The sequence below is a fragment of the Camelina sativa genome, chromosome 10, assembly GCF_030686135.1.
Source record: "Camelina sativa cultivar CO46 ecotype springtype chromosome 10, ASM3068613v1".
In the NCBI taxonomy this organism is placed as follows: Eukaryota; Viridiplantae; Streptophyta; class Magnoliopsida; order Brassicales; family Brassicaceae; genus Camelina; species Camelina sativa.
In genome coordinates this window covers 5,557,175-5,583,463 of record NC_141889.1, presented here as the reverse complement: position 1 = coordinate 5,583,463, position 26,289 = coordinate 5,557,175, and the positions used below count along the sequence as shown (strand labels likewise).

Below are 26,289 nucleotides of genomic sequence, written 5' to 3'. Positions count from 1 at the left end.
AGGGATAGACTTCGCCAAGAACTGTGCAATCTTAAAAGTTTTCGTGTAATGATGTCTCAACAATCAAAGCAAAGGTATAGACATCGCATGTTTGCATTTATCTATTGTTTGTTTCTCACCAAAAGACCATATATAATAAGCCATTGTTTCGATAGTCACCACTCTCCCAAATGTTTCACCAACTCCCTGTTTCACAAAACTGAAGAGGGGTAAACAAAAGTTGAATAACGCATCAAATACGTTTGATAAGTGTATGCTTTCGATGCAGCCACACAAAAAGGATCAAGATTAGAAAAATTACCTGGAAGTTGGTTACGTAGGTAACGCGAGTGGTCCTTCGAGTCACAGAACCGAGTAGAAGAAGTTTCCATTGTTTGACAAAAAGTTCAACGTTTCCTTAACGTATGCAACTTTGTTGTCTTTGGACCAAACTGATCCAAAAAGAGGTTTATATGTTACGTTGCCATAAAACTACAGCTTTTTTTTTTTCCCTGTAGATCCAGTAGCGTTGCTGGTTCTGGATTGAGAATCTACATAAATCAGTGATGAGGAGGAAAGAGTTTCAGTCATGCAGTGAATCAATCTGATTTTGTAACAATTTGGCTCACCTGTCTTGATTTTGCATCATCTAGCTTTTGCTTTTTGATGGATTGACTTTCCATAATCAGTTTGCTAGTGCTAGCTAAATTTGTCCATTCTTCAAATCATCTCGGATCTGCTGCTGCACAATATAAGAATTAGAAGAAACATCGTTAAAGTAGATTGATAGAGCTCCTAATTAGGCTAACTAAATGAGCTAATAAGCGAATTTCAAAAATAATTGTAACACGAACAGTCTCGAAGGCAACACGAGCAATTCTATCAATCTGAAGAACATAATAAATGTTCATTTAGTTAATAATTTGAAGAACACAATTCTATCAATCTGAAGAACACAGGTGGAAACATCCACTAAGTGTAAACAATAATTTGAACTTCACACAAGAAACAAAGTTCAGGCTGCCAAGAAATTTCTGAGATTAGGCTAAGGATGGTTACCTGAGTCGGAACTGTAGCAGGTCTCAGATTTGCAAAGACTTTGAGACCTGCACGAAGCTGAACTGAAGTAACCCCTTCTCAGGCCTCATATGCTTTCATTGTTATCCCATTTGTCCCTTAAATTATACCAACATGAAAATATGAGAAACTGTATTTTCCAAACAAAATTTAGAGCGGAATACATAAGTTGGGACAAGAGAGAAGACATAACCTCCAATGACTCCAAGAAGCACTGCATCTGATTCACTTTAACCTCAGGATGCTCTGAAGCCATTGTTGTGACAGTTTAAAAGTCTCGTAAATGCGAAAACATGATACCTCACTTGCAGAGTAGGGACTCAGTACACATATCTTGGATCCGTTATACGCAAATCACTATGGTCATATCCTGAAAGGCAATCAAATAAATTCTATTCAGAATTATACTCTAGGACTGATTTTCGTCTATAACTCAAGTCAAGTTTAGATGCCAAACGTTAAAATGTATATCTCTGAGACAAGAGGTCATTAGTCACGACATTGATACTTCTTATACAAGGATAAGTGACACGTACCTGGACAATTTCATTAAGACCGTCTTCCCTCTGCAACACCTCTCTGGCCTTTGTCCTGATTTAGATGAAATCTGGATTGAACCTCTAATAGAAAAACTCCGATGCCTGAAGAAAGAAAGAAAAGGAACTTTTTATATACAAGATTTCGAAATAGTAAAGCAAGACAAGTTTAAAATAAGAATATGTAAGCATACCGTTGAATACTTTGAGTAGGAAATCAACCAATTAATAGAAGGAAAATATTTTCTCTGGGCAATCTTTTTGTCCAAACCCCAGAAGACCTGCATAAGAAAAGAAATCAACATAATAAACAATGCTAATACGAGTCTGCGGCAGTTCTAAAACCAAACACCATCTGGTCTATCTCAATCGAGATATGAATATGTACATGTACAATGGAAGATAGGGAAGCAACAGCCATGAACGACATAATTACATGCATAATACCAAGGGAAGCAGAAGTCACATGATCTGAAAAGTCTCCTCCAGGAGGTGAAACTGCACCAACAATAACACTGTCATCACGTACAGATGTGGGAAGTCCATAAGAGCCTAATTTATGAGAAACCATCAGATCAAATGTCTGAATTGTATGAACAATATGCAGATTCAGAATGTGAGAGATATAAGCCATTTCATTTCCTCTCACTCCACAACCAAGATACAAAACAGCATGGGAGTTGGAGTACTATGTATATAAACCAATAAACTTACAAGTCACCACCAGTTATTCTGTCTCCCTGTGACTGCAAATAAAGTTGAATTCAGTTGAGCATCAAGATTAAGAGCATAAGAACACTTCAATAGATAGAGAGATATGAAGTCAAACAAACACATTACCAGAATCGATTGGGCTAGGAACTAGTCCCAAAGACAATCTTTTGTCAAGAGCTGGGACAGAAATACCGCCGAGGGATGTGCACATCACATGATATTCTCGCAATCGTTCTTCAAAGGCCTCCTACGAGATATTAAACAGAAGAACCGTGGTAGCCCTAGAAAAGAGAAAATAAAGAAAGCCAAGATAAAGAGGAGAACTCACGAACCTTGAACGAAGATGATCATTAACTGTTAATCCAGCTGTTTCCTGGTAAACTGATAAAATGGAAGAAGTTGTCAAGTATCAGTTAAGAAATATTACTTGTACAGACGCACAGATGCAAGTATTTGACAGATAAAATAGTTAAAGGGAGTAAAGTAAAACTACACAAAGAAGCACAAGAGAACAAACAAACAAACCTTGGATCGTGGCAGAATATCCTTCAAGATAGGGGACAATGCTTGGCTGGCTCAGAACCTGAGGGATAGAACAAAATCATCAGGTGATAGTCAATGGAGAAGAGAAGAGGATTTTGCCAATAAAATAGAGGTTAGAGAACAAACCTTGCCGAGTAATTGAACCATAGATAGATACTCTGGGAGCCATCCACCTGAAGGGTCATAACACCACTAGCAAATTGAGTCATTGGACTGTCGAAGGCAGAGCATCAATAACTTTGTATACATAATCTGCAATGTAAAATTAAGTATAAACTAGAGGTATGTTTGAAACAATCATAACACTCAATTTATAATTAGCATCGGATTATTTTGCTAAGCTTTGATGAGTCATGAACGTAGAGGTCACAAAACACAGAGCATAGACATGAACTACAAACCTGGCACAGCCGCATGATGAGCCAACTCTTTTGACAGCACCTCAACTTGCTCTTTGCTTGGCACCTACATCGAAAAGAGATAAAACTGTACCTTAGGATCATATAATAAGGCAAACAAAATTGACATGTAGAAACAGAGAGAGCCAGAAGAAACCTGTGGATAGTGAAATTAGCCTCATGAGTTCTTTCATCTGAGGACTATTATATCCCAGCATGTGTGAAAAATTTGCAGCATAACCCAAAGAATCATCTAATGGAATGATGCTACCATACTTGTACATCCTGCAATGTTAATTCATGAAACTAGAGGTGACAAAAACAAAGAGCAGAGACATGAACTACGGCACAGCCGGACGATGAGCCAACTCTTTTGACAGCACTTCAACTTCTCTTTGCTCTTTCTAAAACCCACACCAAGAATCAGAGATCCAAAAACACCAGATTTAAGGAAGTTAGACAAATCCAACAAGAAACAACATGGTGAAGTGAGAAGGGATGAGACCAAATTATATGCGAAGATGTAAAAAAAAGCAAACCTCTGGTTTTAGTTAGCTTAAAGTAAGAGCCCGATTGAAGGCTAACAAGGCCATCTCCTTGGACATATATGGCTTGGCTGCAGTGTTGGCTGGCGCGAAACCTGAGAGAGAGCGAACAAAATCATCAGGTAATAAATACTGTAGTTGGTCATTGGAGAAGAGAAGAAAAGAGGATTTGCCAATAATAAAACAAAATCAGACATAAGTGAAGTATGAACAAAACCTGGAGGTGCTCTTCTTGGACATTGGGAAGAGAGTGTACCTTTGGGAAGACTTGGTCTAAGACCTTCAAGGCAAACAAAACCAACCAATCAGTGATGGAATGACTACAAGAGTGTCAATAAGAGAGAGCGTACCTTTGGGAAGACTTGGTCTAAGAGCTTCAAGGCATACCTAAAATCTCAATCAGCATAACCAGTATTAACCACAAACAATGATGTCAACCTGTGGTTATGCAATCAAAACACATACAAACTTTTATAATATTAGTCCTCCCCGGTGCCTCCACGATCTGCATCAAAGAGAGGTATAGATTCATTTAAAAGACATTGGATAGAAATAATAGTTAAAAAAAGGGACAACGTTTAAGAACAAACTCGTGTAGGAGAGAATCTGTGGATCATCCATCTCTCATCTGAATGTGTGTACACAGCAACAACATCATCTAGGATACACAAGAAACAGAAGACCAAAAAAGAGCCAAACATTAGGCAAAAAAAGGTGTATAGATGTGAGGTAACCAGAAAGTTTAACTCAGAAATCAATCGCAATCCCACAATGTTTTTTCTTTCTCTTCGAACCTCCCACACAGTAATCCTAGTTCCTCATGATCTGCATCAAAGAGAGACATTAGCTGATCTAAGAACACTAAAATAAAATAAAAGGGAATGAGGAGACCTTCAAAGAGGTAACAGGAACCGAAGGCGACGACAGATAAAAGGCATCCTTCAAGTTCAAGATAAACTGAGACATAACAGAACAAAGGTTAAGTTATGGTTGTAATAAAGAAGATAATAAAAAGATGACAGACCACAAGCCAGAAGAAAGATTTATCATATCAGAGTGTACCTTTGGGAAGACCTTCAAGGCAAACCTAGAATTCCAGCCAGCATAACCACCGACAATGATGTAAGCCTGTGGTAGCAATCAAAACACACACATAAAGGTACGAAATTTATCATATCAGTCCCCCTCCGTGCCTCCACGATCTGCATCAAAGAGAGATATAGACTCATTAAAAAGACACTGAATACAAAAACTAGTAAAAAAAGGAACAAAGTTAAGGAACCAACTCATGTAGGAAAGAATCTGTCGATCATAACGTGTGTAGACAGCAAGAACAAGCAATAAGGTTTCCTAGCGTAATCCAGTCATCCCTCCAAATCCACCAGATAAAAAAAGGAGTACAATATTTTGTAAGAGAAAGCCTTCATAATCAAACAGAGCAGATAAAAATCATAGAAATCCATACCTTATCAACAGTGATCGATTACATAGATCAGAACACCAATCGATTAGCATCAAGACAAGCCCCTCAAAGTGTATACCCTGAAATAATGAAATAACAGTTGCATCAAGTCAACACACTTAGAACGGGAAGGATGGGGGCTTGATATATTATTCAAGATGTAGGATCTAACCAAGTATTATAACTATAAAAAAAAATCGATTAAGAGGAAGAACCTACCTGAAGATGTAGCGCAGAGAAGACAACGATCCATCGTCAAAACCATTAACCTTCGAGCAAAGCATCCTCCACAATCTAAAACAACAGATCCAAGAGTTAAAATCAGATGAACACAATGATAAGATAAATAATATAAACTTTTAAGAAAAGATGATCGAACAAAACAAAAACCTGTCGCATGTCCGTGTTACTTTGTCATCATGTTGTAATGATTTAAGAGTGTACTCTTCCCATATATAACCACGTCGGTCCATAAGCAAGCTGTAAATTGAAATCATCATCAGAATACTTAAAAAACATCATTCACAAAAAGACATATCTTAAGATAAAGTTTCAATCAAAGATCTCAAGTATGCAGCACCTTAAAAAAGAATTGGTTTGCAAAATCAGACAGACCCTGCAAAGAAAAAACGAGTTATATGTTACGAACAAACATGGAAAGTAAGTAAAATTTAATCGATATTAAGACAAACGAGTACGAGTTGTTGTGGCATAAATAAATAAAAGCTGAAAACTACATGATCACATGCAGGGACACAGAAAGATAATATGTGCAGATAGATACAGACTTATAGCTCACCTGCTGTGTCAATCATGTTGTCCACCATTACAGACTTATAACTCACCTGCTATGTCAAATTTGCCACACAAGCTCAATAGATTCACGTCCTAGAGTCTGCAAAAAAAATTGTAGAATAAAAGAGTCATATGAAAAGTCTGTTAGCCATATAGCAAGAAATATTACAACTTGAGTTTCTTCAGACGGTCCTGAAATTGGAAAAAATCTTATGAGCAAAGTGGGACGGTAGAACTTATATGCAACAACAATTATAAGAGAAAATTACCAGGTCGGGAGAGCTCTGCATCTGAAGGCAATCTGAATTGCTGAGCAAGATTACTGCCCCTTGTTAAATAGATCAGAACATCAATAGATTAGCATCACGTCAAAGTGTATACCCTGAAATAATGAAAAAAAATAGTTGCATCACGTCAACACACTTAGAACGCAAAGGATGAGGACTTGATATATTCAAAATGTATGATCTAACCAAGTAATTATAAGTATAAAGAGTTATCAGTACCTCATATGGATCAAGCAATGAGGTTTCCCAAAGCAATCCAGTCAAGCCTCTCATCCCACCAATAACCTTGCATGCTTGCATCCTGAAGAAAAAAAAAAGACACAAAAATCTGAAGTAAATCCACAATTACAGAGAGAAATATAAACTGGTAAGACAAGTGTTTGAATCTGTAACCTGAGTTAAACAAAGCAGTAGATTGTGTCTAGCTTCATACGCAAACCATTCACTTTCACAGTGTCTTTTTTTCTACTCTTCAAATCCTCACACACATTAATCTCGATGGTCTGCATCAAAGAAACAGATATATGTAATTTGACTTAATATAGAAAGAAAGAAAGAGAAAGAAAGAAAGAAAAGACAAATTGGTTAAGAGGAAGAAGACTACCTGAAGAGGTAGCACAGAGAAACCAAGGATCCATCAGACCATCACCCACCGAGCAAAGCATCCTCTAAAATCTACAATAACAGATCCAAGAGGTAAAAATCACATTGAACATGATCAAACAATAGAAAGTAGAAAACACAATAAGACACTGGAGAAGAAATCAAACCTCACCAACAATAGCAAATCTCATAAAGTCATTAAGGGGAAAGAAAAAGAAGAAGAAGAAGATGTAGCAAAGAGATATATCAGAAGAAGAAACTTACCAAAACAGATGATGAAGAGAAAGATTCAACAACAGAGCAAACCCCACTGTGCAATCTGCATTAAAGAGAGAATATATTTTTAGCTTTTGTACAAAAACAACAAAACAAAGTGGAAGAATTTAAAGCTTGCAGTGCCAGAATATAAGTTCACAAGTCTTTGCAGCAATGTAAAGAATTTCATTTGGCTTCATTGTCTCCGTAAAATCTACAGGAGGCAAACATCTCGACCTGCATTTTAGTATTTAAACACATCAGATCCAATACAAAAATGTTGGAAGTTTGTATATAAATTTAAAAGTTAAGAGCAAAACCCAACTAACCTTCTCCTTTGATAGACTGAGAACAGCAGTAGAAGCACTCACCTCCCAAACCCGGCAAAGTGGACCACCATTAAGCAATGCTTTCAAGCAAGCTAGGCCATTCAAAGTCCCATCCTGTAATGCATAGAAGAAGAGAATGCATAAGATACACTTAAGTTGATTTCTCTGTCATTTATTATAAGAGATGATTGCATCTAAGAGTTTTTTTACCTCTGCACCAGCAGCGAGCACAGATCCCTCCGGATTTCATGAGCCAACTGTTGTCCTCCAACATCTCTTTAACTCTATAAATAAAATTCATCTGACTCTTATTATCCTCTCGTGGGCTCTCCTTGCAAATTGCATAAGATCTGCCACACAACACTAAGTAGGTCAAGCAATGACTCAGATAAGAAGAGGAAAAAAAATGATACCACTTACAGGTTGTTCCGAGAGAGAGAGGATCGTTGCTATCATGGACAGAGCAAGGTCCTCCGATCCACACTTGCAAAACGACACTGGCTTGCACCATATCTCTAATTTCACCAAAGATTCAGAGGGTTAGAAGACAAGAGAATTATATAAATATATGAAATAATTTAACATGTGTCAGGTGGTGAATGTTACTCACAGATGGTGAACCAGGAGGATTACGAAGAACACGAACTTGTGGAGGTATGTTATGAGACTTTCCAATTCTTCAAAACCATCTCGGATCTGCTTCTGCACAATTTAATAATTTAGAAGAAACGTCAGATAGAAATAGAGCTTCTACCTAGTCTTAACTAAGAAGTTGAATGTCACAAAAATTTGTATACTTTGGTCGGAGTTGAAGATGAGATTAGTTGTAGCGAGAAACGCCATGGTCACAACAAAAACAACAACAACAAGGTCCAAGAGATTACCTGAAGATGTCGCGCAGAGAAGACAAAGATGATCTATCAAAGTTCAAGACCATCACCAACCGATCAAAGAATCCTCCTCCACAATCTAAAATATATAACAGAGCGAAGAAGAGTTAAAAATCGCATGAACATAATATATAAAAAAACGCCTTGAACGATTCAATTTTAGAAACCAAACCCTAGAAGAAAAATCAACATGAATTAGAGTGACAACAATCAGTCAAATCCATCACCCGATCAATCGTAGCATCCTCCACAAATCTAAACCAACAAAACAAAAACGAGAAGTTAATAACATGTAATTAGAAAAAAACCACCGAACCAAAGAGACAAGACATAATCAAATAGAGATGGGTTTTATTAGAAGAAGAAACCTGTGAGAACGTGCCTGAAGACGTAGCAGCCTGGAGAAGATTACGCCATGATCATATCATAATTGGGTTCCAAAACACCTGCAAAAACAAAGAAAGAAACGTAAGGAACAGAACAAAAAAACAAAAGTAAAAGATGTATTAAGAGGAAGAACAAAACCCCTTGAAAACGTAGCACATCGAAGAAGTGTTTCCATCAAAGCCTGCCAAGGAGGCTTCAGGTTCTTGATGCTGCCTGGGATATAACAAAGGGAGACTGTCAAAAGAGGCAACATGGAGTAACGACACAGCAAAGGAATCCTTCAAGATAAACTGAGACATGACAGCAACATCATCTGGATAACACAAGAAACAGAGGACCAACAACTAGTCAATATTAAATGAAACAACCGATAGGCAAAAAAGGTGTATAGATGTAAGGTAACCTGAAAGTTGAACTCAGAAATCAATCGCACTCCCACACAGAAACCTTAGTTCCTTGTGATCTGCATCAAAGAGAGAAAGAAGGTTTTTCACTTATATAGAAAGAAATTAAGAAAAAAGGTTAAGAGGAAGAACACTACCTAACTACAAGAGTGTCAAAAGAAGAGAGTGTACTTTTGGCTTAGGGAGACTTGGTCTAAGACCTTCAAGGCAAACCTAGAATTCCAACCAGCATAACCACGAACGATGATGTCAGCTTGTAAATATATGCAATAAAAACACACACATAAAGGCACAAACTTTACCATGTCAGTCCCCCCGGTGCCTCCACGATCTGCATCAAAGAGAGATATAGATTCACTAAAAGACATTGAATACAAATAATAGTTAAAAAGAGACAAAGTTTAAGAACAAACTCGTGTAGAGGATAATCAGTGGATCATCGATCTCTCATCTGAATGTCGTGTACACAGCAAGAACGCATCTGCGAATATACAAAAGAAACAGATGAGCAACAATTAGCCAATATTACATAAAAACTGATAGGAAAAAAAAGGAAGAAGACTACCTTAAGAGGTAGCGCAGAGAAGACAGGGATCCATCAGAACCATCACCCACCGAGCAAAGCATCCTCCACAATCTAAAATAACAGATCCAAGAGGTAAAATAAGAAGATGAACATAATTATGAGATCAAACAAGTATCAAACGCTAGAAATATGTGCAGCATTAGAAAATTACCAGGTCGGTAGAGCTTTGCATCTGAAGCCTATCTGAATTGCTGTTACCCCTGGTTACATAGATCAGAACACCTCACCAACAATAGCAAATCACATAAAGTCATTAAGGGGAAAGAAAAAGAAGAAGAAGAAGAAGAAGATGTAGCAAAGAGATATACCAGAAGAAGAAACTTACCAAAACAGATGATGAAGAGAAAGATTCAACAAAAGAGCGAACCCCACTGTGCAATCTGCATCAAAGAGAGAGAGAAGATATATTTTGTTAGCTTATAATACAACAACAACAACAACAACAAAAAAGTCGCATATATACATAGGAATTAAGAAGTGTGGGGAATTAAAAAATCCAAAGATAGATAAAACAACAACCTGCCAACAACAACAAAAAAAAAAAGAGAAGACGGAACGCTTGACAAACGACCAATCAAAGTAAATCACCGATCAGAGCGTTTTAATATCCTCCATAAACCTAAAAATCAAACAAAACAAAGTGAGAATTCATATGAGCAAAGTAGATAAAACGAGTGACAAAAGTTTCAGAAAAAAATAAGATTCAGAAATCAAACCGTAGGAGGAGCGATGATGATGATGATCGGATCATCATAAATTCGATATCAAAACACCTGCAATGCAATAAGACGAATAAGAAACTTACTTAGTTTAGTTTACTTATTAGGGGAACCAAAACAAAAATAACAGAGGCGAAGAAGTGATTAAATTGGAAGGCATGCACAGTACAATTAATTAAAAAAAAAAAAAAAACAGATGAGAGAGAGACGAAACCCTAGGGGAGAATTCAGAAGGGTAGAAGCGATGATCAGATCAAAATTTCGATTCCAAAACTCATCAGCAAAAGACAAAAAAATACAACAATATATATCAGAGAAGCGTTAAGAAGAAGAATAACAGAGCAAATATCGAAGCAATGCAATTGAGATTTGAGAAAGAGAGAGAGACCACCGAACCCTAGAATAAGAATATAGCGAAGATGATCGGTTTGAAAACGAAATCAGGGAGATTGAAGAATAGTATCACACACCACACCGAAGAACAAAAACAAAAAAAAAGGAAAATAGAAGAAGAAGAAGAAGAAGTAGCTAGAGAGAGATACCCAAAAAAAAAAAAAAAGCGACTTTTGTTGTTTTAGAACTTTCTGAAAAGAGTGAAAGCATTATTTATAGATGAAGTCTCTTATTATGACGGTCATGATTTCATACTCTTAATTTTCAACGCTCCAGATTAAATAGTTCCTTAGTCAAACCATCTTTGACTCCTTTCTTTCCTTTTCTACTTTCCTATTTTCCCTTTTTTGTTTTCCTATTTTTTTTTCTTTAAAAAAAAGACAAAATCTATTTTCCTTTTTGAATTTTAGTATTTCTTTTTTACTGACTAACCCAAACAACGAAACTGACAATGCTGTAATATATGGACCGACTTTTAATGGGCTGGGCTTACTACTTTACCACCGCTATATTGCTAATTTTTCGAAAAACGTTATCGTTTGAAATATTTGAGATCTGATCATTATTTATTTAAATGGCTTTGTCGGTTTCTTCTTCTTTCTAGGTTATTTGATGTGGATGATGTGGTATAACGTTAATGGAGGAAATATGATATAGGATTTGTAGAGATGGAAAAAATGTAAATTTTATTTTTGGATTTTCTGGATACTTTTTATTTTGAAATCAGGTACATCAACTTTTTATTTATGGGATTTTGTGTGTACTTTTTATTTTGAAACCTGATTTCAAAACAAAATGTACTTTTTATTTTTGTTCAACAAAAAAAAGGAAATGTTAAGAAAAAACAAAATATTGTCCAAAGAAAACAGATCCGGTTCTCTTTTTTTTTTTTTTTTTTTTGTCGTCTAAACTCCATATACTAATTCACGGTTGAGAACTCTTTTCTAAAAAGAGCTACTGAGGAACCGTCGAACTTACATGGAAAAAACAGAATCCGCGAACTCTTGCACATTTCGCAAACTGATCAGCAGAAGTATTACCACTACGAGGAATATATCTAATAATCAACAAAGAAAATAAGCTCCTTTAATACATAAAATCCTTCAGCTCTACTGCAAATGCAGGTTATGCCTCTGGGTTTGAAGTCATATCAAGAAGGTCCGAACAATCAGTCATATTGAGGATACTAGTCAACGGAATCGCCAATAAGCACTTCATCGCCCATAAAAGAGTTTCCAACTCAGATCCGGTTCTCTAAAACAAAATAATGTTGGTTTTACCTTTACGTCCAACGGTTCCGTTTTAAATCAATTTTGACCCAACAAAAGCCAAGAGGAATTCACAGGAAGGGAGAGCAGACATTAAGGATTGTTGGTCTTAAAACTTTTGGTCCTTGTTTCTTGCTCATTAGAATCGAACCCTCTAGTTCTTTCGGAGGTTTCACTTGCCTTCAGCGTCCCCAGAGTGCACTTCTTGGAAAAACTCAAAGACACATTCACAGATGCCCAAAGATCTTCCATGATAGCCGCAGAGGTCAATGAATACAACCTCTGGAGAATATTTGACAGTGCCAAATTGTAAAATTATAGATAAACAAACAAACTCGATGGACAAAGAGGACATCTATGTATGTAGCCATAATCAAACACTCTTACACACATATAATATACTAATGATGATATAAAAAAATAAAAAAAAAGACTAATGATAATAGGAAACATAGGGAGAAAGTCGAGATATATAATGACTGATGTGTCATGTGTGGAGTGGGAGATCACCAAAACTGTCTCCATCCAAATGCCAATGAGCACATAAACCTAAACTAAAAACCTACAATGTGGGATTAGAACCTTTTTTCAAAAGAAAGGCCTCATGGGACAAGAAAGAGAAGAAGAAGAAGATGAGCTTTCTGAAAACTGATGAGAACTGTCCAAATCATCCCAAAGGGCACTTTCAGGACCCCATCCTGATGTGACTGCATTGTACCACGCTTCAGCCATGCCTTCCTCTCTCTCATTATCAGCCACTGCTACTTCCTTGCTTTCCAAGTTAACCTCGCTTGGCTGTGGCGTTTCATCTTGTTTCTGATGCGGCGAAGAGTTTGAATCATGCACCTCGTTTTCCATATTCACGAAATGCTCGGGAAAATTAAGCGTTGCGTTATGACCCCTCAGCTTGAAAGCTTGGCGGTCGTAGGCCATGGCAGCTTCCTCAGCTGTATCAAAAGTACCGAGCCAAAGACGTGCCCTGCTTCGTGGCTTACGGATCTCTGCGACCCATTTTCCCCATTGACGTTGTCTCACTCCTCTGTATAGCTTGGTTGCGCTGTAGGGTTGAACACCTTCTTGGTTCATCATCATCATTCGTCCTCTTGGGCTCAGATTCAATGTGTCTCTCCAGTATCTGACCAGATACTGCTGCTGCTGCTGCTGTTGTTGTTGTTGAGGACTAAACGAGATCATTTTCTTCTGTCCTTGCATTGTTGGGTCATATTGTTGCTCAACCGGAACGTATGATCCGAATTGGTGTTGTTGGTTTTGCATTGTTGGATCGAGATAAAAAGGGAAAGCCCCCAACGAATAAGGAGAAGAAGAGGACTGGAGATAAGGTTTAGGTCGATTAGGAGGACTCTTCATCTTCTTCATAGATCTTGGAGACGTGGAGGAAGCTTCTCCTAAAGAATGATCAATACCTTTACCTTTTGTAATACAAAGATTTAGCTCCTCATCAAAGTCCATACCTGCTTCACTACTGGTACCTTAGCTTACACGATTGACGATTGATTGACACTGGAAGAAATAAAACTTTGAGAGAAGAGAAATAGAGAATATTGTGTGGTTTTGTTCTTATTGGTAAGAGAGGGACGACTCTACCATTGGCTTATTATATATGAGGGAGAGATTAGATATTTTTTTTTGTCAACCGCTTTTGTATTTATGTATTTAGTTATTGACTATTCAATACTATCTTTTTGGAGTTGTTCCTTTGCTTTCACTCCAATTCATTGGCCAATTGAAAGTTGAGAAACTAAATTAGCGTTTAAAAAAAAATTGTGATATTGATTGACACATAAGAAGAATACAACGCGCATAGATGAAGAAAGAAAAAAACATTCACGTCCGTACGAGTGCGTGGCATCCTCTGTTTTTTTGGACGGTGAACGCATTCATGAATTCATGCTTCCAAGTTCCCATCTTTCCTCCACTTTATCTAATTATTTTCCAAAGCTTTTAATTTTCACAAGGCCACCACCACTTTACAAGCTTAAAAGATAAGATTAGACTGTGAAACAAAAAAAAACTCGATAATTTTCTTAAGAGTTTTATTATGGAAGTTATATGCAAATTGTAAAATGGAAAAAGAATTGATGTTGGTGTGTAATGGTCGGCTAGCCGCGGCTAAAGGATAATAATATCTCTTATAAGAGTAAACCCATTTGATTGTCAATGTCAACCCAACGTAGTAGTACCTAATTATTATAGTTTTCTTCAATCTTCACGGTCGGTGATTGGTCAAACTCAGCTTTCACTTTCTATTGTGATATTTTGGTTATTATTATTCCCACCTCCCTCTCAAAAAGATACTCTCACAAGACCGACCATGTTTGAAAAAAAACAAACTTAGAGGAACTTCATCTGTTAGACAAAATCATTCTTTTTTGGTAACTGACTTCAACATATTATCTCATCACGTGCGTATCTATCTATGTTTGAAGTTTATTCTATCATATCTTTCCATTTGTTTGAGGAATACTTATTAGTTTATAAGTATTTTCAGGTGGAAATCCAAATTAACGGTTGGAATCTACAGTTGTCATGTAAATTTTTAGTGCTAAGAATAAAATCGAAATCGAACCAAACTGACCCAAAATTCATCAATCCAAACTTACACCGAATTTTAGTATAACGTACATGATATAAAAATCTATATACCAAATAAAACCTATTTCGACCTCAAGAGACTCATGGGCCACTGACATTGAATTTGCATCCAAACGTATATCTTCGAAATATTTTACCAATGCTAAAACAAATGATTGACCAAACAATGCCACTACAACAGTTTTAAATGGTTTTTTAAAAAGAAATATATATACACATAGTACATATAACGTTCTTTTATTATTCAAACTTTATTACGAATTATATATTGTTTTAATCAATTATCATCTATAGATTTTTCCACAAGTAAGTTTTTTATTTGGACAACACACTTCAATTTAGGTCAATCAGAACGTGCTATAACAAGTTTGCATATTCCATTCCATGGGATTAACAAAAGAAAGAAAAAGTAGCAAACAAATTAGATAAAGCTATAAATTTGTCTTATTCCATGAAAAAATGCAAATAACTCCTTCAGATTAGTAATCATCGTAAGAAAGTTCGTAAAATATACTGAAATTAAATTTGAATGTGAAACAAACTTAATTAAGGGCCAGTAATAAAATTATTCAAATTTGGACAAAAATCCAAAAGAAGCCATAACATGACATCTAGAGACTAGAGTTATCTTGAGAAACAATCTAGAAAACAATAAACAATACCAAGTAGTAAATATCTTAACATTATTGTTGTAGAATACTCTAGATACTTGTTAACAAATATACGGTAGAAAGTTTTAGAGAGACTAGAGACTTAGTGCTAGTCCATTAAATAAATTTGCCGTGTTATATCATGAATGTTATGACCGTTCTATATGTGTAACTTTATTTTCATTATGAAAAAGATTAGCAAGTTGTTTATAAAAGAACCACCAAAATCAAGGGAACTTGCGTTTAAGCCACAAAAAATTAGTAGAAGATAATAAATGCACTGAGCCCATCATCAATGAGACCCCAAACCAAATTTAAGAGAAAAAAACATTTTGTAGAAAAAGTCAATCCCTATCATTTCCAAATAGTCCCAAATGACATCCAACATTATTGATATGTGCTACTCTTAAACAACAAAAACTAGATTGTTAACCAAGTATGAATCTAAAACACTAATGTATCAGTAATGAGGAGTAGTGGTGAAGTAGGTGAAGTCATGGTGGTGGACCCTTAGCTGCTTTAGCCAAGAATCTGCTACGCTTTTAAGGCAAAGCAATCTATCATTGTCCCATAGCCTCCCTTGCATCTTGTAAGTGGCCATCCCAAATGCACCCACACTTATCCTCTTCCTCTCCTCTTTCTTCACATCTGTTTCAATGCCAAGGGACTTTAGACATGAATAATGTACTATACGTAAATACACATCCAAGAGGAAAGTGAAAACTCACCTTGGAAAGATGAAGAAAGCGTGTGGTAAGTGAGGAAGCAAGTAGACAAGTCCTTAATGTTTCTATTCATGGGAATGTGATATATTGGATACCTACATATATGATTAACACCATCACCATTTGAAAAACATTAACCTTAAAATTTTGTTTTCTGAAAACCACACAGAGAAGAAAAGGTCAGACCAAGCAACAGCCATCCAACTAGCAGGAGACAGATCAACACTCCTCAATGACCACAACCCTGCATGTCTATCTCCTAATTCCTTGATCTGAAAGCAGACAAAGACTTCGTATAACAATTTAAAAATGATCAAGAAAGTACTTAAAGAATCAACTCTAAGGAAAGAATCAAACCTTATCCATGAGAGGGACTCTAGAGTAAGGTGTACATCTCTCGAAATACTGCAAGTAAGAGTAACCAAGGCGATCAAGAGGTTCTTGATGATCAAATCCTTCCTCTGAAGAAGAACATCCTTCCCATCTCCACTCCTCGCTACATGTCTCGCTACCTGAATCCCCAGATTCTGTCTCCTCCCTCAATCATCATTTCATCACAGCAACATCTTAGATTCATAAAAACTTGTTTTATGTTTCTGAAAATGGCATAAATGATCATTACCTTAAAGCATTGAGAACAGAATGAGAGGTGAAAATCTGGATTGCAGAGAGGTAAGGAACATAGTACTGGACCAATGTCTCGTCCGTTTCCGAGACAATGGGGACACCTGCACCGTAAGCGCTCCACTCGTCGAAACAATCCCAGAAGTCGCTCAACCTGAAGTACTCCACGCTCTCGCTCTCCAACGGGTACCACAGAGGATTCAGGTTCTTGATCTGTGTCTGCCAAACACACAATGTCAGATCTTTCAGAGAATTGTTTGAAGAAGAAGAAGAAGAAGAAAAAAGTGTGAACCTTTGGGAGGGAACGAGAAGGGACGATAGGTGTAGTGCAGCGTAGGAATCGGTCTAGGTTGGATTCATCAAAACCCATTATGATCCAAGAAAAGAACCAAAACTCTACCCACAAAAAACAGAGAAGAGAAGGAGAGAGAGAGAGGAGAGAGTTTTGCGGGATTCTCTTTCTCTGTACGTATCAAAGAGCTCAGTTTTCCGACAAAAAATGTTTGCTTTATTGGACAAGCATTTGAGACTTTCACGGCAATGTCAGAAACCGAGAGATCCCGCAAAAGACTGAACGAAAAGAAACAAAAACTTTTAATGAAAAAAACACCAACGGGGACTCTGTTTTGAGAAATGGTAAAAGAAGTAAATGTATCTACTTTTAGAGAAAAAATAGAGTTGGGAAATAGGTTTAATATATAGAAAACCAAACTCCATGTGACCCATTCTTCCAAGGCAGGAGATTATTGGTAGATTCACCTGTCCTTCTCACAACTCTCCACCTTCTTCATTTATTTTCATTTCATTTAAATATGTTCGTTTCTCTAACTTTGTCGGATGAGAGATTGAGTTTTGTTCCGGTGACTAAAACAGAGCGAGATCCCTAATAAAGTCTCCTTCTTTAGGACACATCTTCAAACTCGATCGATCACATAAGCAATACTTAAGGAAAAACAAAGAAACAAGGTCATTGACTCATTCAAGTCCTTTTTTATATAATTCATATGGTGTTAAAAGAAATCATTAACATAAAAAAGGACATGTGTGACAAGATCAATCGGCAAATGCTGTAAACCAAACAGTTGGTTAAAACCAAATACTTAACAATACAAGTTTGACACATTCAAATAGTAAGGACATGGGGATAATTAAAGGTACGGATAAGACTCTTTGACTTTTGGTGAGTTTTCTTTCTACTTCTATTAACAACTGTAAATTAATAATCCGTACGTAAATGTAATAAACAGAAACATAAAGAAGAAAACTATAGAAGAGGTCAAAGTAGTTGAAGGTTGCATTTCTTTTACCAACTTTGAATGAACAAAAGAAAAAAGAAAAGAGATCAAACTCTTTCAAAGTGGAAGCCGTCGTCTCGCTGACTCCTTCTTCGGTTATTTTTATTTTTTTGTATGTGAAAGCCAAATAACTCTGCAGAGAGAGAAGACAGCGACCTGGTTGCGGTTGCACTTGCACACAGTTTAATAGCCCATCATAGTTTGGGTTTACACAACCAGAAATTACTAATTTAGGCATTTGTGGGGAATGGGGTGACTGATCATTCATCATGCACTTAACTCACCGCCAATACTAAAGATGCCACCAGACTTTTTATGCCCTCTCTTTAGCAAGTAAAGCACTTAGTTTATTTTTCGTTTAATGTACCCATAATTAGCTTGAACCATTTCACTCTCGTCTACCCATAATTAGCTTGAACCATTTCACTCTCGTCTATAATATTACAGACAACTCTCTCTCTTCCTTCTTCACTCCACAAACCAAATATTGAAGCTCTTCTTACCTTTATCATCCACTAACACAACACAATGGCTTCTACTCTGAAAACACTGACAGCCACAATTGTTCTGGTAAGCCTGCTTCTTGGAAGTACAGAGCACGTGACCGGAATGCGTTACATTTCCGATTCCCCCGCTCCTAGTGAGAGCAAACATTCAGACTTTCTAGTGAACATGGTGCCCCAACCATCTGGTCTCGTTCCTGGTTTTGGAAGGTTCTTGCTGCCTCCCACACCTAAGCTGCCTTTCCTTCCTTACAAAGATCCCCTTGCTGCTGCCCCAATCACCTCTTATCCAACTCCTCCCAGTCGTTTTGCCTCAAACACTGGATATAAATCTCGCAGTCCGAGTTCAATAGAAGATCAAGTTCCACCAGTGCCTCAACCATGAGTTTTTTCTTCAACCTGTCAACAAATATAAGCATTTGCTAGATACCTTCTTCTGGTATACATTACATACAAATCTACTAGTCATTTCATATCGTTGTGATCTTTCTCTCTATTTCTCTACTGAAAGAAATAATGTATTGAATGAATTCCAGAGCTTTTGCTCATATACTATCTAAACTAATGACAAATGCAACCAAAAATATATTACTCTGACAACAAAATGAGATTATGGACAGAGGGATGCGAGATTTTAAGTTTCCGTGTTCAAAGCGTCAAACCAAAATTGCGAATGATGTACTTACAATGTGATAAGAAAACGATCACCATTATCAAACCAAAGGTGATGAAAGGGTTGGTTCTCACGCACCCAATACCTTGAAGATGATGAAACAAAGGAAGCAGAAAAATATAAAGAGGAAAAGGTAATCAACGAACACGAAGAAGTTCGTGGATCCATGGTTTCCGTTTTTCATCTTCATCTTCTTCTTCTCCTCTATCTCATCCTCATCAATGGGCACAATCTTCGCCATTGCCCGATCAAGTTTTCGCGGGATTCCGAGAGAGATTTGCTCTGCTCTTCTTCTGCGATCGATTCGTCCGTCGCTCGTGTTTTATTTATTTATAACTTGAGCAAGATAGGCCCATTTATAGAAGGCCCATCAAAGAATAAAGCCCCAAATACGAATGTAGTAAGAAATGTTGAGTGTTGTTGTTGACTAGTCAAACTAATAGTAATCTGAGAGAACTTTGGCAATAATCTTCTTTCTAACTTCTTCCTCTGTTTTCACTAGCTTACTAGTCTCATTCAAGTTTAAAAAATGAGCGGCGGATACGACCATCGTAGGTTTGGAACGGAGGCTCCTTTAGCGGCGGAGGGAGAAGGAGAAGGACCTTTTAAGAGATCGGTGAGTGCTTTACCGTTTTGTTTGGTGGCAACCGCAGTTCTAATCTGTCTCTTCGTTTTAATGGCTATCTTCGAGAAGTTTGTTTTCTTTAAGAAAACTACTCCATTACCACCTCTCGACTCAAAGCTTCCTCCTTTTGCTTCCCCCAAGGTTTGTTATTTTTCCTCTCTACATTTTTTTGCCTACGTTCTTGGTTGTGTTGATTCTCCTTACTCAAGAATTAATCAAGATTATTCGCTTTGTCTTTGCATCTAATGAGGTGATCAATACTGATCATCCCAAATATTATGATCATACCTATGTTATTGTTTTGTTAAGCAGTGAGATTAAGATAAAAGTAAACTTGCCGATGCATAGAATAAGTTCGATGAACTCTGTAAGTAGTCAGGAGTTGGTTGATTAGTGTGTCGAAATGTACATGGCGATTTATTTAGCAGGGTTTATGCTGGAGGAGGAAGCTATTTTTTGTCGTATCTTTAAAAATATTTGCAAAGTCCAAAAAAAGGATTACATTAAATGTATAATTATTCTATGGGGATACAAAACCCCTTGATTCATGCAACGAGGTTTGAATATATATACGCAGAGTAGGAAATAAGATAGTAAGTATATGTTAAGAGGATTTGTCTACACACTAGTTGTCTTTTGTGTGGAATGATGATGTCATGTAGTATTATAATCTTTTGTGTTTGTATGTATGTAGATGGATGTATGTAAGAGAGAGATATCAGTATTGATGCCTGGAGAAGATGTCCCAACGTTCATTGCTAAGCCATGTCCTCAGTACTACTCATCATCAAGCAGCTCTTTCTCAAAACCTTCTTGAATTTTTGTACCATTATTGGTTGGGTTACTCTTTATTAGGACTTTTTATTTTCTTTATGAAGCCTAAAAAAAGAAAAAAAAAAAGACAAGTCTTTATGTAGACGAGTGAGTGATAACAGAACAGTGTTCTATGTCTCTGTGTCTGCTTATCTCAGAGCAAAAAGAGCAGCAATCTCCATAAAAAATAAAGCTATGGAATTTGTGAAGCGTTGTGCATAGGCTTCCCCTTTTACTTTTACTAGTCAAATGAACAATAAACAAACAAAAAGGAAAAGATCCGCAAAAGATTTGGTTATATGATACATTCCGCAATTTACAAATCAAAACAGGGAAAGAAAAAAACTAAGATCAAATCAATCACATCAGAGTTAAAATGATGAACATAGTGAGAAGAGATTTTATCAGAGAAAGATGAAGCATTCCATTGACACTTCAGGGTCTTTCACAGCTTCTCCATCTTCTTCCTTCTTTACCTCAACAGCTACTTTCTCAACTTCTTCCTTCTTCACCTCTGTTGTTGCTCCGTCTTTCTCCGGCGCTCCAACTCGTTTCTTCATGGGGCTTCTCCTTGCGGCACTCGGGCCACGAGTGGCTGGAGACTGTGAGCGACGCCTAGGGTGGTTATCGGACAACCCGCTCCGTGGGAGTGGACCCGAATCTGCATTTCGCCGGTTGTGAGTTGGGTTTGGTTGACGAGACTGTCTCTCTCGGACTAACCTAGGACGGAGCTGTTTCCCACCCTGAGGAGAATGTCTTTCTCCCGGAGATCTGAGGACTCTGTCAGGCCTGTTGCGGCGAGAGGTGGAAGAAGGAGGAGGAAGAGGACGGTGGGGTTTGCTGAGAGCGTCGTCTTCGAGGATAGAAGCAGCTGTAGCAGTAGTAGCGGTTGAGTAGCTGTGAGAGACAGAGACGCTGCAAATGTCTGACTTGCTTTGAGAGATTTCCGGAGCTGGAGGAGGTGAGAGAGGATGAGGAACTTGAGGTTCTGAATCTGAGATAACTTCGGGTGCGGAGGGAACGATGTCCGGAACTTGGACAGGGACGGAGATTGGTAAGGGTACGGAGACTGATACTGACTGAACCACGACTTCTTTCACGGATTCTTCTTCAATGGGTGGAGGAATCTGAGCGGCGGCGACTGGTGGTGGAGCTGTGACTTTTCCGGCACTAAAGCAGCATCCCATTTCTTCTTACTACACTTTTTTAGTAATTAATGGAATGTCTCTCTCTCTCTCTTCTTTCACTAACTCTTACTTACTCTCCCGAGATGTAAATACTGGTTACTCTTAATGGGCCTATTTTCATTATGGCGGCCCAGACTTACTCTGGGATCCATTATGCTTTTTCAAGTGTTATTTCCTTTTTAATTGTATTTTAAGCCGCAATATTTTATTAAGATTTTAGTATCTGAATCAGCTCTGCCCTGACCCATTTATTAAGCACGAATCTTATATTTGTCTCGTTCATATTGTAAAGACAAAAAACGCTGGTGCGTGCTTGTTTTGTTTTGGTGTAAGAGGCTTTAAAAATATTCAAAAAAGGTATGCAAGATGGACAAATATCTCGCTTGATAGTGACCCATCATCGTTTGGACAAATTACCCACACAACAACAAGGGCATACCGATTGCCACGGACAATGACATGTTATGAAGTACGTAAACTGGTCATACTAATAAGAATAAGATAAGAACTGAATTGGCCATCATTTTTTACATCATTTTTGGAACAAGAGGCTCGACCCGACCAATCCGTTGTTGGTTTTTTGTGTGTTACCAAAACTTGAAATGGAAAGGACCTAACATTGTTGCTGCAATGCAAACGAAATAAATATTCAGCTAAATATAACTTATATTTTTAAATATGCCAAAAAAGAAATATGACAAGTTGAACTATTATGTTAAACACACATAAGTCGGATTTTAAATTCATTACTCAAATTCTCAACAAAATCGAACAAAGAGATTGAGTAGCAAACTAGCAATATCAGTATGGAAAACCAAGAAAGTAGAAATTAGAAAAGGCCAAGGCTCATAAATTTCTAAAACCCAAGCCCATTAATTTGTCAGGAAATAAATGCTTTGAGACTCCTCCATAAGTTCATTCCCATCCGCCACATATTTTTGGGAAACAACTAGGAATTGAAGGAAGGAAGAAGTACTACTTATTAGAGTCTTAAATGTTAGACAACAAATGTTTTGATGGTGGTACATCAAAACCACAATTTAGTGAACAACTTGTTTATATGTTCATGTCCCTGAAAAAATATTATTTCATTGTCTTCCTTTTTGTTTGGCGACATTTTTTATCTAACCATTATATTTGTATGTACATTCTGTTTTTTTTTTTGTGTGCAACCCCATCCATTATGTACTTGAGAAAACAACACATACTATACAATATACATACAATTCATATGGGTCTACATATAACACTAGTCTCCCTCATCTATATTAAAAAAATGAGTTCCTCGAACACAGACATATACATTACAAATATAGATATGACATTGGGGTTAGAGCGCATTACAGGAATACCTAACAGACATAGATGTCAATGACGTCGTCGTCATGTACTTGGTTACTAGTTGTTTTATAGACAACAAGCTTGATTAACTCTTTTTTTTTTTTTTCAATTAAAGAACCAAACTTTATACATTTCTTCAACTTTTATTAATAAAAAAACTAGCCAATGGGGGGAGAAATGATGACTCGGTAACCCATGAATCCTGATGAAAGGGAAGAGCCCAAGAATTTGCAGAACCTCAAAGAGAGAAAGAAAAAAAAAAAGACTTTCAAATTACAAAATCAAGAAGAAGGTGAGAAGAAGTAAGTACAAACGAAAAAGGGAGTTATGACATTATAAAATCAAAGGAGGACCTGAAACACTTGACACAACCCTATTCCTCAACTTCTTTCTTCTCTCTTGTGTCTTATCAAAGCCTCTCTCTATCTCTCTCTCACCCACCACCGCCTCTGTTCTGAATCTGCTCTTATCAGCCATCTACATTCTCTCTCATCTCATCACCCCTAACACTGTTATGTAGGTGATATATATATTGATACTACTACTATACACTAGCCCTGTATAAACAAAATATAAAATATAATATAAAGTATATAATCCAGAGGACCCATATGCCCCACGAGTTTTGTTTTGTTGGCCAGCTAATTCCACATCCTTTTGTATTCTTCTCTATAACCCCAAAATCCACAAGGCAAAGAGAGAGCCAAAGGGGGGGGGGGGGCTTTGGCTTAAACATAAAGGCGGACTCTTTCTCTTATTTATTTCTCTCTCTTCTCTTCGCCCGAAAAGCCCTTAATAAGCTTTTGCTTTGATATATCAGATCTCTCTCTTAGCGGCTTTTGAGATGCGTGCTCCTTTAGGGCTTTCCTTTTATACCCCAAAACGAGGCCTCTCCTTCTTCTCTCATCTACTAATTCTAACCCCTTCCTCTTCCTTCTCCTCTCTCTCTCTCTCCTTTTTTCTCATACGCTTATAGGGAGAGAGAAATCTCACAGAGAGAGAAGTGAGTGATGGCGAACGAGGAAGAGATGCAATGTGGGTCGATGTTGTTCAAGCAAGAGGAGTTACAGGAGATGAGTGGGGTCAATGTTGGTGGCGATTACGTTGAGGTCATGTGTGGTTGTACCAGTCACCGATACGGCGATGCTGTTGCTAGACTTAGGGTTTTCCCAAGCGGAGACCTTGAAATCACCTGTGAATGCACACCTGGCTGCGATGAAGGTCTCTTCTCTCTCTCTCTCTCTCTCTTTATTCCTTCGGTCTCTTTCTCGTGTCTTTCTGATGCTTTTGGGTAAATGGGTTTTGATTTGTGTGCATGTTACATGTGAATGTGTGTAAGATTAAAACTTTGATGCCTCTCGTTTTTCTCTTGACTTGTCTTCTAACATTTAAGAAAGCTTTTGCCTTTTCTCTCTTCATTATTTTTCTTTAGGTGGTGTGGTCTTCTTCTAGCTCTTCGTTTTCTATAGTCCTTTTGTTTTGCTGGTTGGTCTCTTCCTAGCTAATATTGCAATGGGCTAGTAAAGTTAAGGTCTTTAGCATGATTACATCTTTATCAACAAGACTGCTCTTTTCTTTCTTAGCAGTTAAACTAGCTACCATGTCTTTGGATAACGTTTGATAACATTCACGGTCAATGATGTGTGGTAGATCGGTCCTTTCAGAATATGAAATGGCTTGATTTGTTTCACTGTTAAGTTTAGGCCGTCTGTGACTTGATGATCTTGCGTCTCTTTGTTAGTGGCAAAATAGTAGCTTTATTGACATATGATATGCCTCTCTAAGTTGTACATACGTAGTATACCTCTGATGTCAAAGCTTGATGCAACCTCACTGCCGCTAGTTCCTGTTGCTACCAAAACCATCTCTAGCTTTTCACCTATGGATGCACATTTGGAGCTCTCTTTCGAAAAGAGTGATCTGACTTGAACAGTTTTGATTCCGTGATTGTAGACAAGTTGACACCAGCTGCGTTTGAGAAGCATTCTGGAAGAGAAACGGCTAGAAAGTGGAAAAACAATGTGTGGGTTATCATTGGAGGTGAAAAGGTTCCATTGTCAAAGACAGTACTGCTCAAATACTACAATGAAGCATCAAAGAAGTGCAGCAGATCAAACAAATCACAAGGTGGAAAAGTTAACCACAGAGATGAGTTTGTTGGATGCAACGATTGCGGGAAAGAGAGGAGATTCAGGTTGAGGAGCAGAGACGAATGCCGCGTGCACCACAATGCAATGGCAGATCCAAACTGGAAATGCTCAGATTTTCCATACGACAAGTAAGGTTTCTTTGGTTCTTGTGGTTGTATCTGTTTTAAGTTGTATGCAAGTGATAGTATTATAATAATGGATGGTGTGGTGGTTGCAGGATAACATGCGAGGGGGAGGAAGAGAGAGGGAGCAGGAAGGTGTACAGAGGCTGCACACGTTCACCTACTTGCAAAGGCTGCACATCCTGCGTCTGTTTTGGCTGCGAGTTATGCCGTTTCTCAGATTGTACCTGCCAGACTTGTGTCGACTTCACCAGCAATGTAAAAGCTTGAAGAAGGCAGTCAACTATGAAAAAAATTGTCTCAGACTTCCTTCGTTGCATTTAATAACTTAATCCTAAAATTTCAAACTTATTTATCTTATCTTCATGGTTGTGAATGGAGCAATTGAAAAAAAGTAAGGAAAAAAAAAGTTGATTTCCAAGAAGAACATGCAGACGAGCATGCCTGAGTTTAGTGCATGTCTTGATTTTTTGGCTAGTGGCAGAGAAAAAAACATAAAAGTGTTATTAATAGTTTGTTGTTACCCTTTATTTTATTAGCTGTTGACAGCTTTGTGAGACGAAGTTGTCAATGGCACAGCTACTACGGTCTGTGATTTAGGAGATGGGACATGGAAAGAGACATTTTCTTAATACCCAAAAGGCCCTGAGCTCTTATTTTGAACACACTTACCAAATGGAATCCCAAACAAAAAGTGATGTAAAATACTTTATAATTTGTGTATTATTATCAACCCTATAAACAAACAAGTTGGGTTTAACATATAGACTAAGTCGTCTTCACCAGGCAAAGAGGATA

At 37.4% G+C, this 26,289-nt stretch overlaps 4 protein-coding genes, 2 long non-coding RNA genes and 2 pseudogenes across 56 annotated transcripts; 3 read left to right on the top strand and 5 right to left on the bottom strand.

Moving 5' to 3' along the window:
• Positions 1 to 10: 10 nt before the first annotated feature.
• Positions 11 to 11,104, bottom strand: LOC104717402 (uncharacterized). Of its 49 annotated transcripts, none has more exons than XR_015568517.1 (54): positions 10,901 to 11,104; positions 10,507 to 10,563; positions 10,310 to 10,409; positions 10,116 to 10,170; positions 9,942 to 9,990; positions 9,770 to 9,841; positions 9,618 to 9,685; positions 9,507 to 9,535; positions 9,342 to 9,417; positions 9,204 to 9,263; positions 8,939 to 9,113; positions 8,782 to 8,859; positions 8,641 to 8,668; positions 8,408 to 8,492; positions 8,134 to 8,225; positions 7,944 to 8,038; positions 7,734 to 7,873; positions 7,524 to 7,637; positions 7,355 to 7,431; positions 7,204 to 7,258; positions 6,941 to 7,011; positions 6,730 to 6,839; positions 6,556 to 6,637; positions 6,319 to 6,431; positions 6,219 to 6,241; positions 6,054 to 6,149; positions 5,835 to 5,870; positions 5,645 to 5,734; positions 5,474 to 5,548; positions 5,258 to 5,334; positions 5,079 to 5,162; positions 4,855 to 4,994; positions 4,684 to 4,749; positions 4,563 to 4,617; positions 4,383 to 4,450; positions 4,258 to 4,297; positions 4,143 to 4,179; positions 4,010 to 4,072; positions 3,787 to 3,887; positions 3,405 to 3,651; positions 3,251 to 3,314; positions 2,976 to 3,101; positions 2,832 to 2,889; positions 2,639 to 2,687; positions 2,433 to 2,553; positions 2,307 to 2,338; positions 2,029 to 2,090; positions 1,787 to 1,873; positions 1,593 to 1,697; positions 1,250 to 1,426; positions 1,039 to 1,154; positions 609 to 721; positions 302 to 530; positions 11 to 186 (listed from the first exon to the last, which is right to left on the bottom strand). It is a non-coding gene; the product is annotated as an uncharacterized LOC104717402 (long non-coding RNA). The 49 variants fall into 49 exon arrangements; XR_015568523.1 differs by having other exon boundaries at positions 8,586 to 8,668; positions 10,901 to 11,085; XR_015568510.1 differs by having other exon boundaries at positions 9,942 to 10,012; positions 10,906 to 11,085.
• Positions 11,105 to 12,509: 1,405 nt separating this feature from the next.
• Positions 12,510 to 13,766, bottom strand: LOC104717399 (ethylene-responsive transcription factor ERF054 pseudogene; annotated as a pseudogene). Its single transcript, XR_015568766.1, has one exon. The product of XR_015568766.1 is annotated as an ethylene-responsive transcription factor ERF054 pseudogene (transcript).
• Positions 13,767 to 15,763: 1,997 nt separating this feature from the next.
• On the bottom strand, positions 15,764 to 17,692 carry LOC104717398 (uncharacterized). 2 transcript variants are annotated; one of them, XR_015568764.1, is made up of 6 exons: positions 17,075 to 17,449; positions 16,781 to 17,001; positions 16,516 to 16,692; positions 16,345 to 16,430; positions 16,162 to 16,253; positions 15,764 to 16,081 (listed from the first exon to the last, which is right to left on the bottom strand). XR_015568764.1 is itself a non-coding variant. In XM_010434954.3 (6 exons), the coding sequence occupies exons 1-6, from the start codon at positions 17,150 to 17,152 to the stop codon at positions 15,894 to 15,896; spliced, it is 846 nt and encodes a 281-aa protein (XP_010433256.1). In that variant the 5' UTR covers positions 17,153 to 17,692; the 3' UTR covers positions 15,764 to 15,893. The 2 variants fall into 2 exon arrangements, 1 of the variants encoding a protein (XP_010433256.1); XM_010434954.3 differs by having other exon boundaries at positions 16,516 to 16,696; positions 17,075 to 17,692.
• An 821-nt stretch (positions 17,693 to 18,513) lies between these two features.
• Positions 18,514 to 19,128, top strand: LOC104717397 (putative cell wall protein pseudogene; annotated as a pseudogene).
• A 591-nt stretch (positions 19,129 to 19,719) lies between these two features.
• On the top strand, positions 19,720 to 20,912 carry LOC104717396 (uncharacterized). The gene is made up of 2 exons (XM_010434952.3): positions 19,720 to 20,019; positions 20,573 to 20,912. The coding sequence occupies exons 1-2, from the start codon at positions 19,783 to 19,785 to the stop codon at positions 20,693 to 20,695; spliced, it is 360 nt and encodes a 119-aa protein (XP_010433254.1). The 5' UTR covers positions 19,720 to 19,782; the 3' UTR covers positions 20,696 to 20,912.
• A 56-nt stretch (positions 20,913 to 20,968) lies between these two features.
• LOC104717395 (uncharacterized) lies at positions 20,969 to 22,100 on the bottom strand. The gene has a single exon (XM_010434951.3). The coding sequence runs from the start codon at positions 21,876 to 21,878 to the stop codon at positions 21,096 to 21,098; it is 783 nt and encodes a 260-aa protein (XP_010433253.1). The 5' UTR covers positions 21,879 to 22,100; the 3' UTR covers positions 20,969 to 21,095.
• Positions 22,101 to 23,300: 1,200 nt separating this feature from the next.
• Positions 23,301 to 23,706, bottom strand: LOC147935829 (uncharacterized). Its single transcript, XR_015568765.1, has 2 exons — positions 23,573 to 23,706; positions 23,301 to 23,456 (listed from the first exon to the last, which is right to left on the bottom strand). It is a non-coding gene; the product is annotated as an uncharacterized LOC147935829 (long non-coding RNA).
• Positions 23,704 to 25,912, top strand: LOC104717394 (protein ULTRAPETALA 1-like). The gene is made up of 3 exons (XM_010434950.3): positions 23,704 to 24,440; positions 25,173 to 25,497; positions 25,587 to 25,912. The coding sequence occupies exons 1-3, from the start codon at positions 24,230 to 24,232 to the stop codon at positions 25,759 to 25,761; spliced, it is 711 nt and encodes a 236-aa protein (XP_010433252.1). The 5' UTR covers positions 23,704 to 24,229; the 3' UTR covers positions 25,762 to 25,912.
• Positions 25,913 to 26,289: the final 377 nt, after the last annotated feature.